We start from the raw sequence: 19,859 nt of genomic DNA on the forward strand, positions 1-19,859 counted from the left end.
ATACAATTTTCAATAGTAAATTTTAAGTTGCGCATTTTTTTATATCCTCAATATGACTAACCAAAAACAAATTATTCATGCGTGTTCAAACTTAGTTCTAACGTATTAGAGATCTGTGAAAAAATTTGTATAGCATTTGGGGAAGATTTCCTTTATGTAATAAAGGAAAAGTTGCTCGAAATTGGCTTTCCAAAAGTTTGCTTCAGGTAATGAGAACCTTGAAGATCTCGGTCTGGAAGGCCACTTTCCTTGAATAATGAGAATTTGAGAATTGCAATCGAGATAAATTTAAACATTAAGCTGCAGAGAACTAATTGCTAGTACATTTAATGTTAATGAAAAAATCATAAAATATGTTTCTTCAGTTTTTCATATAGAAAACGGCAAAAACTTTTTTGGACACCTGATATATACATCCGAGAAGCCAAAAAAAGGGGAATGAAGAAAATATTTCTCAAAAATTAATTATATACATAATCTCGCACAAATAATTTTATATATTTTTATACATTTTTTTGTTCAAATCATTTTCCTTATTGAGTTTTTATTAATTGATTAATAGGTTTTAAATATCATAAAAAAATTTTTTTAGAGACTAAGCAATGAAGGGACTCATGCAATAAAAATCAGTTTGGTCTGTGCTCCAAATTTTAATATTATTTAATTTATACGTTATAATAAGAAAATTTTCTGTAGCGAAAAAATTTAATATCTCATGCGGAATTATATTTTAAGACATAAACAAAACAGCTTGTCTCTGTTATGTCTTTGAGAAAAATATCTGTTTTGCAAGTTCTTTGAAATTTCTTCGATCGTTAAAGCAGCGGCAGATTTTTTGAGAGCATGTCCATCGACTCTTTCAGCTGCTCAAGTTCCTTCTCGCGTACTAACGGAGATTGATGATAGTCGGCGAATTGGCGAATTGGCCCGACACCGAGTATCTTTGCATGGAATTGGATTATAATGGCATCGATTCGTATATGAGAGACCGTACTTGTGGTCATTCGTTATGTGCCTCTTTAAAATTAAATCAGTCGCTTTTCACGTTTCTTGCGGATCTCGCAACGTACCAAGGTACATGATTTTGTAAAAATTACATGTACCTTGTGCCGAAGAAAAAGAATCTGAGGAAATAAGGATTAGCTAATCACGAAAAAGATTTCCGCTTTTTAAATTTGACTAACTACCTGCGTACGAAGAACTATTTCTTTAGAATTTGCCTCGAGAAAATAAGAATGCAGATAGTTTTGCTTCGTTGTTCTGTATTACTTTTCGGGTCGGTATTATTTCATTTAGAGTTCCATTCTATCTTATTTACAAAGAAACTTTAAAATATATTTTAGGTATCATAGAAAAGCGTTTTAAATCAGTTCCCTTACAGAAAAATCAATTCAATATTAAAAAATAATGATTAATTACTCATTCATTACTTAAAATTTGAAAGCACAGAATAACAGATTTTTAATACTCAAAATAAGTAGTTATCTACTTTTCAGTATTAAATTTCTATAAGAGTTGTGATCTGCCGTTCTTTTATTTGCATGAATTATAGATTGTATCCTCTCTAAATTCTTTGAAATGGAATCTTACTTTTGAAAAAAATAACTTAAGTTTCAATCTTTAAGAATGAGATTTTTTTACTCTACTACAAAGTGAGATTCACTTTAAAAGTTTTAGACAGTCTCCTAAATCTCAAAAAATTTATTTCATGTGACACCAGTTGTCTCATAACATATGCGAATGTACGTTGAACACCCACTATTGGCCCACTTGAATCCTCAGAAATCCGAGAACACCGTGAATGCGGAGGACTTCGCGTGGTGAAAGGATCTTCGCATCCGCGATACGCCTCATCACCTGGCCCACACGATGGACCACCGTGTGGAACCTACTCGCTTGGGCAACGGTGAATGAATAAATTAAATGCTCGCGTATTAATCGATCGTGCCGGCGTTTCTCGGTCTCAGAAATTGCCGGTTCGCCTCCGGTGCGCCGTGGTCGGATCGCCTCCCTCCAGTAGCCAAATCGGCCACAACTGTTCGACGGGCTCTGTAATTTTCTCGCCGCTCGATACATGCCCACGTGTTGTGTACGCGCGAGCTTGGTATTGTAGGTTGCACGTAAAGGTGTGGACCTTATACGCGTGCAAATGTTGATCGTCATCGAGAAAATCAACGACCGATGAAGGACGCGCTTACCGACTCACGAATGAATTAAGATCCTTTTCTCTTTGCTTTTTCTTCAAGTTTAAAATAAAAAATACATAAATGCTAAAAAAAAGATCATTTTAACTCTCCGGAGCTGACGTCAAAAGCTATAACACAGTTACTGACACTTGATTTTGTGAGACCTATAATACATATTGATTAAAATTATTAAAAGTACTAATTAATTTTCAAGAACTAAAATGACATATCAAAAAGAGTAAATACTAAGCTTTGTTTAAAATGAAAAGGACTGTATTTATATTTTAGCTTAAATTTAAGACTATGTTTCAAGACAGTTATTTGAACTGGAGATAAATTTGATCGAATATACTCGTAACCTTCTTTATTTACTTGTGTTGAACATTTTTCGGTCAATTTTCACTTAATAGATTTACTTTAATATAATCCAAATTTTAAATGATGTAACATAAAAAAAATTGTTTGATATTGTTCAAAATGGCAATGGCTACGGTAATAGATGCAAGAATAAAGAAATAAATTCAAATAGAGTAATGTACTTTTTATCTCAATGTTACTTCAGAAAAGCTATTGTATTGGATCAAACAAAAGTTTATAGCGCTATTTTATTTGTCTCATGTCTACAAGTTTTTAAAAAAATTTGGCAATTATATCATTTGATAAAACAAAATTTCGACTTTAACAATCTATTTTTTAAATTATGGTACAACGATTTTTGGCGGAATTGAGCAATCAAAGTGAAAATTCTCTTTTATTTATTCCGTGATAACAGTAATAAAAAATCTTAGTAGCATTTTTAAAAAACGATTTAAGGAATACTTTAAGCTTTTACGTTAAAAAGTCGAAAATTTTTGCAAGTTTTTTTAAGCGCGTAACAAATTCATGAAGTAAGCAGAAAATTTTTTATTTTCTCATTTCGTAATTCTCTATGCGTAAAAGTTATCAAATTCACAGGAACTCCAAAGATATAGTAACTTTTCAAAACATTTTACAGATTAAAGATCTTAAGTTTTCCAGAATCCTTATCTTAAATTTAAATTTCATTTGTTTTTAACAAAATTACAGCTATTTAAATTTTGAAGTTTGTAACACTAAAACTTTTATTTTGATTTCTGATCTAATATCTTTATTCATCAAAATCTTTGTTAGTCAAACAATCATTGTAATGAATCCAACAAAGACTGACTCATTGTCAGTTCCAACAAGTTAAAAAGAAATTTTTAGCTATATGTATTACAGTAATCAAAATATGTATAAACCGCAATTAAAGTTAAAAGAGTTTAATAAGAGAGAGAGATATACGTATATTAAAAATATACGTATATCTGAAATATATGTATCAGTTTGACAGATATTGATAAGTAAGTGCCATACTTGCGGGAAGTTAAGGACAAGGAATTTCTGTGTCATGTATCATAAAGAAATTCTCACCAAACACGGATACAAATTAATACTGAAGTGGAAAGGAGGGATGTCTTCCTATTTTGCTGACAAGAAAAATGAATTGTGCACAGACACGAATTTATCCTGAGATTATCTGAGGAGCTGCTAAGTCGGCAAAGATGAAAGGAACTACAGTTGAAAGGAGGGGAAAGAGGATTCTTGCGTTCGTAAGTCGATCGCTCTGACGGTCGGACGCCCGTCAAAAAAATAGAGAAACTGGGGCAAAAATAACACAACCTCACAGAGGGTGAGGAATGAAAAGGGACACCGTCTATTAAGCGCCCACGAAGTTGTGAACATACGAGTCGGGCTGCTGTAGATGTCGAGATGAAGTGACATCTATGTTTACCGGACGTATCGAATTGTTTTTCTCGCATATAAAATGCATCGCACGCTATAGATATGCGTGTAATTCGAGGAGTGTCAACTTTAGGCGAGAAAGGTATATGACATTTTAACAAATGTTGAAGGTAAACGCCACGAAAGTGAATGATAAAGGTACTGTAGATCTCATATATACAGTTAGAGCAAAAAGTATTCGTACAAGGAAATTTGTTATAAAAAAAAGCCTTATTTGTAAAAAATAAATATTAATTAGCAATTTTATACAATAAAAACATTCTGTTCTAACATAAATAAATAAGCTTTGCATGTATTTCTGATTTTAGAAGTTAAATTATTTTTCGTCTGTATGAATACTTTTTGAGCATTCACACAATACAATTTTTAATTTTTGCTTTTTTTTTTTTTTCAGATGATATATTTTGTATAATTAATACACATCTTTTTGGTATATATAATTTTAAGAAACATACAGTCTATTTTCTTTATGAATAAATTGTTAATTATCCAACAAAAAATGATCGTCAATTAAACGTCGAACCGACGTCAAATTAATGTTGAAATCATTGTATTTATATTGATTCGACATCAATTCGACATCAATTCGATGACTCATTTGTTGCTGGATAATATTTATTTTTAAAAATAAAGTGTTTTTAAAAAATATTTTCTTTGTACAAATACTTTTTGCACTTATGTATCACAGGAAATCGAAGTAATACGTTACCTGTAACGTCGTTACCATTCCAATTGTTTTCTTGATAACGTACTAGTAATGACATTAATTTTTTTTTATAACTACAACATAGTTATATTTTTTTGTAATAATAACGAATTTTACAATTATTACTTTTATTGTTACTTTTTATCTTTTAAATCTATTTATAATAAAAATTGTTATATATTCAATCTTTAATCTTTGGCCAAATTATATAATTTTTTCTTACATCAAAATCATTTTAAGTAATATCTTAAGATTAAGATAATAATACGGCTCAATTTGTGATTAGTTTGTGACGTCTTAAGAATGCCATAAATCACAAAACTGTATTAACAAACTGTAAAAACGAACTTTATAAATACTGAGAATACCGATTTTTAAGTTTGATGGCATGTACTACAAAATTTATTGTGAGAAATATCACTTTACCGAAGTGTGTTTTAAGACCACAAATATTTAATCGACGCGTTGTTTGTATAACAACATATGCATAAAATATGTAACACGTATAAATTTATTTTGAAATATTATGTACAAAGCTGTAGCTCAAAGCAAAAAAGCAATTTAATTCTTATAATTGATTGTGTTTTCACACATCGCGATCTAATATTCGGGCGAGTAACGGCATGGATGTATCTAGAGAAGGATTTAAAGGTTTGAACCCCTCCGAAATTTTGTATTAACTATTTCATTTTGAGAGCGTTACACTAGCGTACATCTTGATAGCACACATCCACTCACATCGATTGATACCTAATAAGTTTTCACTGCTTTATTAATGAGAATATTTTATTTTGAATTAGTAACAATGTACTTTATTCGTGAATGTATCGTGAAATTTTTTTCGGGGAGGGGGGGAGGGGAGGGGTTTCAATTAACCCAAGAATGTACCGTGCACCAATCGAAACAACAAAACAATAAAAATTTTGCTACTGTACTAAAAAAAAATGTTACTGCACCAATTTTGTCGTTGTAATTTACAAACATTATTGTTTATAAATATGATATATAATTTTTAACATCAATAAATTCCATTTAAATATTTTTACAACTTTTAATATCTTCTCGTTTTTAAAGAGGAAAAATATTATGTTTTATACATCATGTAACTTTTACTTCTTTTTTTAAAGAATTTTTTTTTAGAAAGGCAATACTACTAAGAATATATCATTATATTATAGCAAATATTCTATTTTTCGCACAGGACAAAAATTTTACGAAAATTTTTTCTACGAATCCCATATTTTGTCAAAGCTTAAACGAACAGAAGTATTAATAATTACTTATATGGTCTTATAACGAGAAAAAAAAATTTTATGTAACAGTAAAAAACTCACACAAAGTCAAAAGTTGTATGTTCTTTACATTTAAAAACGAAAGAGAGGAGTTCGATAGAACATGTACAGTCGATTACAGATAGGTTGCGATATTTTTTTTTCGATGGGTTTCGAAAATACGGTTTGCTCACCGAGTGATTGGTTCTTACATATGGATCTGACAATTTAGGTTCAATCGATCAATTGTACATAGCTAATTCAAAATAAAATATTCTCATTAGTAAAGTAATGAAAAATTAGACACTAACCAATGTGAATGGATGTATGCTATCAGAATGTGCACTAACGGGACCCTCTCAAAATAAAATAATTAATAAAACATTTCGGGGGAGGGATTTGAACTCTTAAAACCACCCCTCTCAGATACACCCATGACTGTATCGAATTCATCTCTTTCATTTTTAATTGTAAAAAACATACAATCTTACTTTTGACTTTGTGCGAGTATTTTGCTGTTACATAAATTTTTTTTTTTTTTTCGTTATAAGATCATATAAGTAATTTTTAATACTTCTGTTAGTTCGAGCATACAATAACAATATTAAAGAATCAAACATTTTGCTCGTAGTAACTGTATTGTTTTTCTTTAAAGAAAAGTCTTTAAAAAAAATAAATAAAATTACATGATGTAACTTTATTTACACAACATAACATTTTTCTTGTTCAAAATGATACGAGAAGACATTAAAAACTGTAAAAATATACAAATGGAATTCATTAACGTTAAAAATTGTTGTAAATGTCACAACAACATTAAAAATTAGTGCAGTGATATTTTTTTTAATACAATAGTAAAATCTCTCCCTTTTTTGTCCTCATTCTGTTTACCGTATGGTATATATCTCTGGGTTGATATAAAACCTTGAAAAAAGTTCCACGATATCCACCCAATGAGTAACGATAACTAATTGCTTTTAAAAAATAACTTTCCATTCCCCCAGTCAAATCGTACAATATTAGCCACAATACTCATTTCGTCTTGGCGTTTCGTCGGAAGGAAATGATTATTTGCGAAGTCCTGGCGGAACTTTCGTCGAAGTTATTTCTGACCATTCATCACACGTGGATGTGGCACGATTATGGACTCAGGTTTGTTGGATCACGTCGTCGCTCGCACTATTTCCATCTGTATGCAGAGAGGTGTCGGTAAATTCAAGAAGCACGACAAAGAGAGAAAGTAAACAAGAGAGAATGAGAAAGAGATATAAAAAGAGAACAGAATGACCCGCAGGCGAAGGTGGATAAAAAAAAGGCACGACGACGGGCCGGGAATAGAGTCCGTGTCGAATTTGCAGTCAAGACGCGGCCCGTCTTGACGTCGGGCGTCGTCGCCCGATTAGTCGCGCACCATGTTAACTTGAGCCCCAAGAACGGTCTCGACGACAATCCCGAAATACACATAGCGACAGATTATAAATTTTGGCACCATTATGTAAATGTATAAATTACATCTTATCCTTTTTTCAATTTTAATATGTCTTTTTGTAGGAAAAACGAGTTCTGGATCCGACTGCGAGAGCGAACCAGGGATTACACTGAAAAGAAAACAGCGCAGAAGCAGAACGACTTTCACGGCTCACCAATTGGATGAGTTGGAACGAGCATTTGAGAAGACTCAATATCCTGATATCTACGTCAGAGAGGAACTTGCCCAGAGGACAAGATTGTCAGAAGCTAGGATTCAAGTATGGTTTAGCAATAGAAGAGCTAGACTACGGAAGCATATCTCTTCGTCAACGTCTACTGGATACGTCAGTTCTGTAGCTTATCCAACAAGCTATGTTATTCATCCACCGGCACCGCCTTCTCACGCAGGAGCTGCTGTGCCGCCAGGTCATCCGCATCAGCATCCGCATCCTCAAAGTCTGCCAGATGCGTCATTCTCTTCCGGTCAAGGTATATATGCATATATATTATGTTTACATACCTTAACCTTAATCGATGACAATAAACATATTATGTCTACTTTAACTTTACTACTTTACTAATTTACTCATTTTTATTATAAAACATAATACAAGAACGAGATAATCTGTTACGTTCTATTTCAGTTTCCGAATTGTATTCATCTCATGCATCAGTGACTCATCAATTGGAACCAGCGACACGACTATCATCGACCGTTGGATCGACTTCGACTTATAGCTTCCCGGCCACAGTTACTTATCCCAATCTATCCGTATCGTCCAGCTATCAGCAAACAAGTAATCAACAACTACCGCCGACTGCGAACTCTCTCGTCACCATGATGGGACCGAATTCAGGCAATTCGACATCCGCTCCCGATCAATTAGCTTCGTCGGAACTCCCTATCAGCTCGGTTTCACCTCCTCAACAGCAGCAGCAGCAGCAACAACAACAACAACAGCAACAGCAAACGCAACAGACTAACCAAGGAACTACATCACCATCCTGGAATCTTGCAATAACGGCTAGCGGCAGTAGAGTCAATCTATCAAGTCCTCCAACAAGTCTGCAACAATCTCACGTCTATAGCGCACACCCGCAAGCTTTTGCTAGCCCTTATACTGTGCAGAGTTTTCAACAACCACCTAGGCCAGCGCCACAGACCTTCTGGTATTAAAGTATGAAATAGTTAAAATAAGAAGCATCAAACGCTTCTTTTTTGCGAAGATAAAATTTTTTATCGTTATTATTGTATCAATAGTTAATATTCAAAGGAGACTGTTTACATTAGAGATGGTTTCTCTTATTTTCATTTTTGCAATGAAAATTCATTTTTATGTAAAAACGAAAATAAGAGAAACAATTTTCAGTGACCTTGATCTTAACGAATGTTGTTCAGGACATGATCCTGAACAACATTCAAGAGGTTTTAGCCGTCGGACACCTTGCGTAATGCTAATGTCGGCGGTACTATAACCTTCAAGCCTTATAACTCGAAAAGTACTTCATGAAAAAATATTTTATTATAGTGTTTTGGAAAGCTCTCGAGGTGTGCTATAAGAATATGCAATAAACAATGGGTAGTTATATTTAAAAAATTCATGTTGACCTTGACCTGACCTTGGTAGTGCCCCCTATCCAAATTTGTTATTTCCATCTTATTTTCCTCAAGGAAGTCTACAATTTTCATATAAAACTTTTTTTTGTATCTTTCTTAGTTTTTGAGATATTCGCCTAGGGCGATTAAAATGCTCCACCTTGTACACAAACTATACAACTGCCGTATCTCCTAATATAAAGAAAAAAAAATGCGTGATATCAATACAAATTTACTTTTTTAGAAAAGGTAAACAAAGGCATTAAGAGTACATAATCCGTAAAAAAAAGATACTATTTTACCACAAATCATAAAACCCAAGTAATACTATCTTTATTGTACTAAATAAAAAGGTAAAACCCAAATGTGCGGTACTATTTCTATTACCCAAGTAATTTAAAACCCAAGTAGTATTTTGTACCCACACAAGTAGTTATTTTTATTATTTATTTAACTGTAACAATATGTATCTTTTGTATAAAAGATTTAATATCAACTGGCGTCAAGTTAAATCCCATACCAATCATACCAAATTAAATAAAGGATATAATCCAAGTGGTATTATGTATCTTTACCTTTTTTTTTTACAATGAAACCTAAGTATATATCTTTGCATTCCTATTGAAGGATCGTGCTATTCTGATAAAGACTTTAATTGTTACTTATATGAAATTTTTATATCGCAATTTATTCGAAGACATTTTCTCTTTCAATCAAACTAGTAGTTATTTAGTTCTCCTTCAAATCAATTCATTATTCAGACGAAATTGCGTTATTTTATCCATTCAAGTGTAACCATAAAAAATTAAAAAGTAAACACTTGACGCTGCTAGATCGGATAAGAAAAAATTCTACTATAAAAACAATTAAAAAATGTTAATTAGTTAATAAAAATTAATAATAAAGGACAATTACAATTTTAATGTAATAATGAATTTAATCTTAATATTTTTTTACACTGAATAAAAATACATTTACTGTTTATTTCTTTTTTTTTATATAACGCATGTCTTACAGATAGGTACAAGTTTATTTATCTTAGACTCAAATCTAGCAGTTTGCACAACTTTCATAACTTATACGACTGTGTAACTTAATCGCATGTATGTATATATATATATATATATATATACATATATGTATATATCTACATGATAGATACTTTTACTCTCATGGAAATATTTCTTATTTTTTTATTCTAAATATTATATTCATATTTTTAGTATTATATTATACTGTTATCTAACAGCGTTTAACAAATGTTTATTTCTTTAATTTTTTGTGGTCACACTTGAATAGACAAGGTAACGCAATTTTGTCATAATGTTTTGAATAATGTTTTGAAGGAGAATTAAATAACTACTAGTTTGATTGGAAAGGAAAATGTCTTTGAACGAATTGTGTGATAAAAATTTCACATAAGAACAATTAATGTCATTTAGATCAGAATAGGAAGATCCTTGAATAGAAATACAAAGATATATTAAAACTTAAAATACGAAGCTATATATTACAAAGATATATATTTAAGTTTTATTGCACAAAAGTTAAAGATAATTGAATTATATTCTTTGAGAATTATATTCTTTATTTTATTTGGTATAATTGGTATAGGATTTAACTTGGCGCCAGTTGTTGATATTAAATCTATTATACGAATACATATCATTAGAGTTAGTATTATTAATTTAATTTAGTATCATTTATAAAAAAGATTTAATATATATCGACATTTGACGCCAAGTTAAATACAGAATTTAACTTGACACCTTTTATTGATATCAAATCTTTTATACAAATGATACATATAATTAGAGTTAAGTAAATAAAAAAACTAGTACCATTTGAGTTTTACTTTTTAATTTGATAGAATTTAACTTGGTTAGTTAAGACTGTATCATTTATATTTTAATTTTTGATATGGTACAATTTTTTCGAGGAATAATAATTATTGACAGAAAATTAAAACTGCCATTACTTGGATTGGACTAAGAGCACCTTTAAATAAGAATAATTAAAACTACTACTTGAGTTGGAATAATAAAAAGATAACATACCACTTAGGTTCTATCCAAGAAGCACATATATTCTTAGCCTTTCTTTTTACCTTTTTTGGAAAGATAATCTATTATATGAATAATACATAAAATTTGGTAGAATTTAATTTGGCGCCAATTCTTATAACATCAAAATTTTTTTTGTACACATAATACATATCATATTAAAGTGATAAAGATAGTATCGTTTAGGTTTTACTTTTAGTATTTATCGTGGTTAGTTATAACTGTATCATTTAGATTTTAATTTTTAATTTGTTACAATAGCTTTTTCGAGAATAATTTTTAACAGAAAATGAAAGCTGCCATTACTTGGGAATAAGAGAATCTTCAATAAAAATATATATAACAGAAGAACTACTGTTACTTGAGTTGGAATAATAAAAAGATACGTAACATATTACTTAGGTTCTATTCGAGAAGCACGTATATTCTTAACGCCTTTTTTTAAAAAAGTAAGTCTGTACTGAAGTCACGTATTTTGTATTAATAAATACTACCATACAATTTCGTTTGTATTTCCTTTAGTTAAATATTAAGTTATAAAATGGAGATCAAGATCAAATAGATCATTATCATCTTCTAGCTTAATTAACAAATAGGGTAAAAGCACTACATGTGAATCAGACACTAGTTCCGGATCATTTTTTATATTTAAATAATTATAGTAATTTTCATTAAATGGAACATATCACAAGATTCTTTAACATTCGTTTTATCTCTTTCAAGTGCCAATTGAATTTAATTTATTAGGTACAGCGCTACACATTTTATTGATGTCTAACTAATTAAATGTGCGAGGTTAACTAACGTATGTATCTTTAAAAATTTATTCAAAGTGTATTATAAAAATTGTCTTATGGCTTTTATAAGTATAGTAAATAACGTTAGATTTCATGGAAAAAATCAATGTTATGCTCAGTTTAGATTAAATATGTACACGAGTGTTGTTTAATCATCATCTTATAACGATACTTTTGTCTCAATGCGTTAAGATTACGAAGTGTATATAATTCTATAGCCGAAAAAAGAACATTATTTTTTATTTGTGGACTCTTCAATTCACTCGACGGCATCTCCACAGTATTATTTTGTAATTTTTGTAATTTTTTTAGTTGTCCATTGAGCAGAATATCTAAAATCGACATATCAGATAACTTTAGAATATCTTTAAAAGTTCTTCTTTTTTTAAGGAACATCTTTAAGATATTTCATAAAAAACTTTGAAAGATATCATAAAGTTGTCTTATTCGTCAATTTTATTTGCTTATTCGGTAATCTTTAGAAATTAATGTCTCGTTAATTATTGCGAAGCTGTATACGAACGTTGTGTCAACAATTTTATCAGACATTGTACAATATAATATATATAACATGGATATTTATATAATAATATATATAAGTAATTTGTAATATTATAATTAAAATTAAATTTAAAATTATAATTAACAAATTAATTAAATTTAAATTATAAAAAAATTTTCAACACACACAAAGCAACTATAATATACCTAACATCAATGTTGATAACGTCTCATTCAACGATATAATTGTTGCATATAAAGTATGTTCTATTGCAGTTACATTATTGAGTAAGAAATCATAACATTGCATATGTGTTTACTGTGTATAAAAGGAAAAAGGCCCCATCTCTCGTTGTTAAAACAATTATTGCAGTATGTGAGACTTAAGTTAAAAGTAGATTAAGATGTTTATTTAGTGCAATTGTGTAAATTATAAAAGAACACAACACTGAGGGGAATCGCTATAAATATATCTATCTGTCTATATATATAAAAATATTTATCCATCTATCTATTATAGAAAATATTTATCATAAAAGACACCACCGCAATTTGTTACAATTGACATGGTGTCAATTGTAACACATCAATACTATGCTAATGAACAGTAAGCAACATGAAAAAAAATAGAACAATAATAATCGTGAAGTCTTAGATATTGATAAAAATAACTATCGTTAATGATCAAATATTCAATCGTTTAAACAATTACGACAAAAGAAAAATTGATTTTTTAGCCTTTTGTCAATAAATAAAATTATTACGGTCATTATTAGACCACTCTCCTCTACGGCACACTTTTCCACGTTACCCTAGAGGTAGTGTGCAATGACGCGTTTTTTTTTATAGTGGTATCCCCAATAGGCCTATTCCACTATCGTGTCTTTTTCTCTATTTGTAATAGAGGCTATTGGTAGAACGGTCTCAACATTTGTCTTTGAGCTACATTAGTAGAGAATATATTCTAAGTTTGATTCAGATTTTCTTTGGGAGCTTGTATTCCATGCACATTAGGAGACAAAAAAGAAGACCGACGGATGCACTGGATTGGGTAATAGCATATTATATTGACATTGACCCACATCTAGAACCTATTGAAGTCCGACTTGTGGCATGCGCCTCAGAGCGATATCCAAGAGTGATGTCAGTTGCTTCCTTTCTTGGTTTCCTCCTAATTACTTTGCTCCATTTAAAAAATAAAAAGAATCCAAGGGCTTGGACGTAACAGTTTGGTTAAATAAATAAATAAATAAATATATATATATATATATATCTGCGTGCGTGCGTGCGTGCGTGCGTGCGTGCGTGCGTGTGTACTATATACATAATCAAAAACAATTTAAAATTCTTACCATACACCGTCCACATCTAAAACAGAATTATAAGAAAACATATGAGAAATGAGTATAAAGAGAACTATTGCAAAAATTACAAAAAAGTACTTTTCGATTCATTGTTAGTTCAACCTGCTCTAGCTGCTTATGACAGGCGATCCCGTAGGTACGGACATCCTGTATATACAGGGTAAGTAAAAAGTCCCGGACCGGTAAAATATTTCCAAAAGAAATGTTTCCTACAAAAGTTAGGATTTTAAATGATCTATTAACTGATCTGGTTGACGATGACGCCAGGCGGCGACGGCGGCGGCGACGACGGCATCCTTAGTTAAAAAAATATAATTAACTAAATTAGAAAAGAGAGATCGATTAATCAATCAATCAATCAATCAATCAATCTCTCTTTTTCGATTAGCTAACCAAACTTTTCCAACTTACGACGGTGACAACGATGACGCTAGACGACACCGGGCGAAGACAACGACGTCGGGCGGCGGCGGCGGCGGCGGCGGCATACTAAGTTGGAAAAATATTGATTAATTAATCTAGAAAAGAGATCAATTAATTGATTAATCAATCAATCCATTTTCTATTTTGCGCAGCTAATTATATTTTTTCAACTTACGACGATGACAATGATGAAAACAGCAGGCGACGCCGGACGATGGGCGGCGGCGGCGGCGGCGGTATACTAAATTGGAAAAATATTGATTAACTAAACTAGAAAAGAGATCGATTGATTAATCAATCAATCAATCAGTTTCTCTTTTTTAGCTTTTGGCGCTAACAAAATTTTTCCATCTTACGACGGTAACGATGATAATGACGCTAGGCGACGTCTAGAGACTTCGGAGATGATGACGCCGGTCGTCAGCGGCGGCGGCGGCGGCGGCGGCATCCTAAGTTAAAGTAACAAAGTTAATTAAGTTAGAAAAGAGAGATCGATTGATTGATCAATCAATCAATCAATTTTCTTTTCCACGTAGCTAACTATATTTTACTAACTTACGATGATAACGCCAGGTGATGCCGGGCGACATTGAACGGCGGCGGCGGCGGCGGCGGTATACTAAATTAAAAAAACATAGTCAAAACTAAGTTAAAAAATAGATCGATTGATTGATCAATCAATTAATCAATCACACAATCTCTCTTTTTTGACTAGCTAACCAAACTTTTCCAACTTACGACGCAATAAGGCGCCTGTCGTCGTCGTCGTCGGCGGCGGCGGCGGCGGCGGCGGTAGCATCCTAAGTTGAAAAAATATCCATTAATTATGTTAGAAGTAAAAACGATATATACAAATACGTCATTTTAAGGACAAAGGTTTGTTCTGGGATATCCTGTATGTCTATTATTTTTATATTTTAATTTATAATGTAAATAGTGTGTTAAGATAATATATTCACAGAAGTGCAATTAATGCGACTCGGGCACGCCAAGTTGTTTCTTCACTATAATCCAGTTGACAGTTTTAATTACTTTTAGTCTATTTTATTTGTCTTGCATGAAATACTTGGCTAATTACATTTAGTTCATATCCGTTTTTGATTAAGAAAAATATATTCAACACCTTTTTTTATGCACTTGACGTTTTTACTTGTTTTAAAAAAAAGTTTGTTTAGAGTTGGAACGAAATTATCTATACACTATATTTGTTAACTATGCTAAGAAATGATAATGAAAAAGCGATTTATTGGTTATCGATCCCTATTTGTTTATAACTTATAACAAGTACAAAACAAAAGAGGATCAAACAAAAACAAAATTATACGCTACCAATAAAAAATTTTTATGCATGAATAATATAAACATATACAAACATACACAAACACGTATTCATAAACATATAAAGGAGAAGGTGATGGCCAGTATATATAATGTAGCCTCCCTTAATATCTCCGGTATTATATAGTGAATCCTAATGATTACTTATAGAATTATTTGTTCAGTAGCTCGTCGTTACATCATGTCGCTAATACCAATACTCAATAGCTCAGCACTTATTATAACGCATTTTTACTTTCAATTATTTCGAAACGTTTCTGAGGTACAATTTAACATTTATTTGCGCCTGTTTCCTCATTTTTCTTAAATTTGAGTATATTACCATATCATATAAATATATTTATTTTTGAGTGTGTTATTTGCTATTTAACATTTTATTTGACTGTATATATTTTTAGTTATGCAAATTTATACAATAGCGTGGCATTTTGCTAATATGGCCCTCTGTGGGTATTGATTACTCACGATTTCTTTTTTGAGGTTTTCATATCAAAATAGTTATTTGAGAGAGAGATAATTGATTATAATTCTACTGTTTATCTATAGTTTATATATGTAATATTACGTGTACTATTTTTAGTACTAATGAGAGACGTCACCCAACTGTCCGTCACCGATTTGATCTCCGTGAAATATGTTGTTAAACACAAAAACCTAAGAGACACGTATTTTTTTATATGTGCACTAACTCATATTTAAAAGGTGAAACACCCCTTTCAAAAAAAAAAACAATATTTCATTTTCCGAATATCGTCGGAAGTATAAAAGACGGAAAAAAATTTTTAAACAAATGTACCGTTTTAAGAGCACTTCAATATTGTAAAGAAAAGAAAAGCTTTTTAATTTTTTTGTTTAACAAAATATCCCCACAATTTTCTCAAATTTTCTAAATTTTATTTCAACTAATTAAATATAATTCTTTTCTAAATTTAATCATGTATAATAAAGTTATATTACAACATACCATTTTCGAGAATTATAAACGCTTTCGTATATACGCTACCGTGCTCATGTGCGTAAGTAATTAAAATTATCATCAAAACAATATGATATATAAATTGATGAATAAAGAAATTGACTTGATTAATATTTTTTAGAGCATTATAGATTATAAATAATATTAAGAATTATGATAGTTTTATTATTTCTCCTTAAAGTTAGTAAAACTTTATTTTTTTCATCTCTTTGCATTATTTCCTTATAATGTCTTAAAATTATTATCTTAAAGTTATTTTCTGTTTTACGCTTTATTAATTTGTCGTTTACATAAGAATTTTTAAACGTACTTAAAAATAAAATAATTTTTAAATGTTTATACAATAAATTTATACTTTATATAATTTACTTATTATACTTATTACAATAATGATACTCAATGAAGAAATATTTTAAACATAATGATACTTCTTATATCACGAACATTTTATTACAGCTATATTATTGCAATCTTCACATGTTATTGAAGTTTTATCAAAACTAAATTTTACTGGATTTTCAAATTGTTTTGATTTTTCGTTTGTAGAACCACTTTTAAACAAATATATTTAAATAAATTTTGATATCGTGGGGAAGACAACTGATTAGTATGTATCAGAAATTGCAATTTTATTATATTATTTCATGCAAATTTATATTATTTTCCAATAGTGAAACAGTAGAAGAAACTTATTTTCCAAACATTGGTTTTAATAGCGTTCGATTTATGATCTGGACATTGTCCTATCATTTCAAATTTAACATTTCTAGGAAAACATATTACTACTATGAAGATGTTAAACTTGAAATGATGGGACAATGTTCAGTCCATAAGAACACTATTAAAACCAATGTTTGAAAAATAAGTTTCTTCTAACCACATTTTATAATAATCTATAAGAAATATAAAAAATATAATTAATTTAATAATTTTTTTATAACTGTTATTAGATTCTTAAATGAAATATAAAATACAAGGATGACAATTGATTAATTATGTATCAGAGATTGCAAATTTTTTGTACTATTTTGTTTATACAAATTTATATTACTTTTCAATTATGGTAACAGTATATGAAAATCTGTAATAAAAAAAAATTAACTTAATTACCTGATATCATTTTACCAGATTTTGATGCTTTTACGATAACATTTATTGGTTTAAACAAGTTTCTTGTATTCTTGGTCCAAATATACCACCATTAACTTCCTTTAGTACAATAAATAAAGGTGATAACAAATTTCCATTACACGATATTGTTGATTGTATCGTATACACATTTCAATCAAGTATATTCAAATTTATATACTAACATGCTTGAAATTTTTAGCCGGAATAATAACCACAAAGTTAAAACATCTCTCCATGTTAAGTTAATCACTGTCAATTAACGAGACACATCAATTCTTAACTGCAATTAATCACTATATAATTACAGTGAGTGTACAAAGCACACGCATTAACTATCTATTTCACGCATAAATTACTACATCATCGTGCAATGGCAGCCATTGATATCGTCTCTATACAATGAAATTTTCGTTACCGAAGATCTAAAGCGGGGAGCACAGATTTTTGCATAACGCATAACGCGTACATACGATATACATAAGATATACCAATCGAAGTTCTCCGTTTCCTTCTTTTCCATGAAATAAAGAATTCTGGATGGAGATTGGTTCAATTTCTTATGCATTATCATATCTCATGTGTTATGCATTATGCAAGAATCTGGGCTCTCCGCTTAAGTCTCAAGAAGTCATCGTCAAATGATTTATATATATATCAACAAAAGCGAAATCGAAAACTCATTAAATAAAAATAAATAAACACTTCAGCTAAATAATATAAACCGATTCTTTTCTGCATTAAATGCAGAGCACACTTCCGTAGCACTTCACTACTAGCGTTCACAAACCTTCGTCCACGGAAATTTATCTAAATACAGATATAGATACACATTTTATTAAAATGTATATAAGTACAGATACTTCGAAAGTATCTTTAGATACATTTGAGATACTCTTAAATTAATTTTATTGTAATAATGATAATGTGTAGAAAAATGTATATATTAGTTAAACGAATCATTTATTTATTTTTCTTACATTTTTATAGATAACAAGATAAACTTATCGTAAAACGATTTAGGATAAAATGCTTCGTTTCACTTATTCAAAATGCTTTATTTCTTATTATAAAATAAAAATATAAAATATATTAAAAAAACTATAGAAATTAAAACAAAAAAAAATGAAATAAATAATATTAGATTATTGAAGAAAAGATTTGGAGCTACATCGCCTTCGTTTCTGTAAAACAAAAAAACATTACATTAGCATGCAATATATAAAAGAAATTCACATATAATATAAATTTACGATACTTACTTAGGCGCCTTACGCTCAAAATTTTCCATCATTCTTGACGCATCAATCCGCTAATGGCAACGAACCAACAACAACAAAAAAAGGAATTTTCACTAATTTGCATAACACAGGAATACAAATAAAATTAATTTAATATTTTCTTTTGTAATAATATATTTGATGCTTAATGCGACATACTGTTACATTTTCTGGCTTTAATTTTTGAAAATATTCTAATTACGTCTTCATTTGTTAGAACTGTCAAATCCTACCATTGATTACATAATCAAAACTGTTCACCAATTCTTTTTCAATTGATATCATAGCTAAATTGCACTTTTTCAGCACATATTTCGTGGCGATATCAAAATCAAAGAGTTCACAAATTACATAACACGATGGATTCATCTGGATAGGTGACAATTCAGGGAATCGTCAATATGTGGGAGGAAGCCGCAAGATTCCATTTGGAGGAATTATTTGGTCTCCAGCAGTATACTTTAGATCCGGAGCTGGAGATTGGAATTGTAAGTATTATAAATGTATTATATGTGATATACTGTTATACAAAAAGTATTAGCATGCAATATAGAGAAGTTCATCTTATATATTGCATGTTAATGTAATGCTTTTTGTATAACAGAAATAATGACGCTTAAACTCCACATTTTTTTAAATATTTATTTTTTTTGCAATTTAATTTAATTTTATTTTATTTTATTTTATAATAAAGATTAAAATATACTTTTTCAAAATAAAAAATTTTATATAGTGCGAAAGAAATATATGTAAATTATATTACTTGTGCATCTATTCGCTTCCTTCTTACCTCCGCGTTATTAAATTACACGCGTCGATAGCATCATCGCGCTCGATGGTACACGTCCGTAAATATTTGCTCTCTTTAAATCATTAAATAAAAAAAAATGTATGATAAAATATTTTTGCGTGTGAGAAAAAGAAGATATAAGGAAGCGATCACGCTGCGGGAAAAA

At 30.1% G+C, this 19,859-nt stretch overlaps 1 protein-coding gene across 2 annotated transcripts in view; it reads left to right on the forward strand.

Annotated features, from left to right (window-relative positions):
- Positions 1-8,769, forward strand: part of LOC108753984 (segmentation protein paired-like) — a 14,809-nt gene extending 6,040 nt beyond the window's left edge. The window contains exons 4-5 of one of the 2 annotated variants that reach the window (XM_018495976.1): positions 7,518-7,925; positions 8,081-8,769. In XM_018495976.1, the coding sequence (XP_018351478.1) occupies positions 7,518-7,925; positions 8,081-8,613 (941 nt within the window). In that variant the 3' untranslated portion in view covers positions 8,614-8,769. The remainder of the gene's footprint in view (positions 1-7,517; positions 7,926-8,080) is intronic. The other variant, XM_018495977.1, reaches the window with a different exon arrangement.
- The last annotated feature ends 11,090 nt before the right edge of the window (positions 8,770-19,859 follow it).

This window comes from Trachymyrmex septentrionalis, unplaced genomic scaffold (assembly GCF_001594115.1).
Source record: "Trachymyrmex septentrionalis isolate Tsep2-gDNA-1 unplaced genomic scaffold, Tsep1.0 scaffold74, whole genome shotgun sequence".
NCBI classification, from domain to species: Eukaryota; Metazoa; Arthropoda; class Insecta; order Hymenoptera; family Formicidae; genus Trachymyrmex; species Trachymyrmex septentrionalis.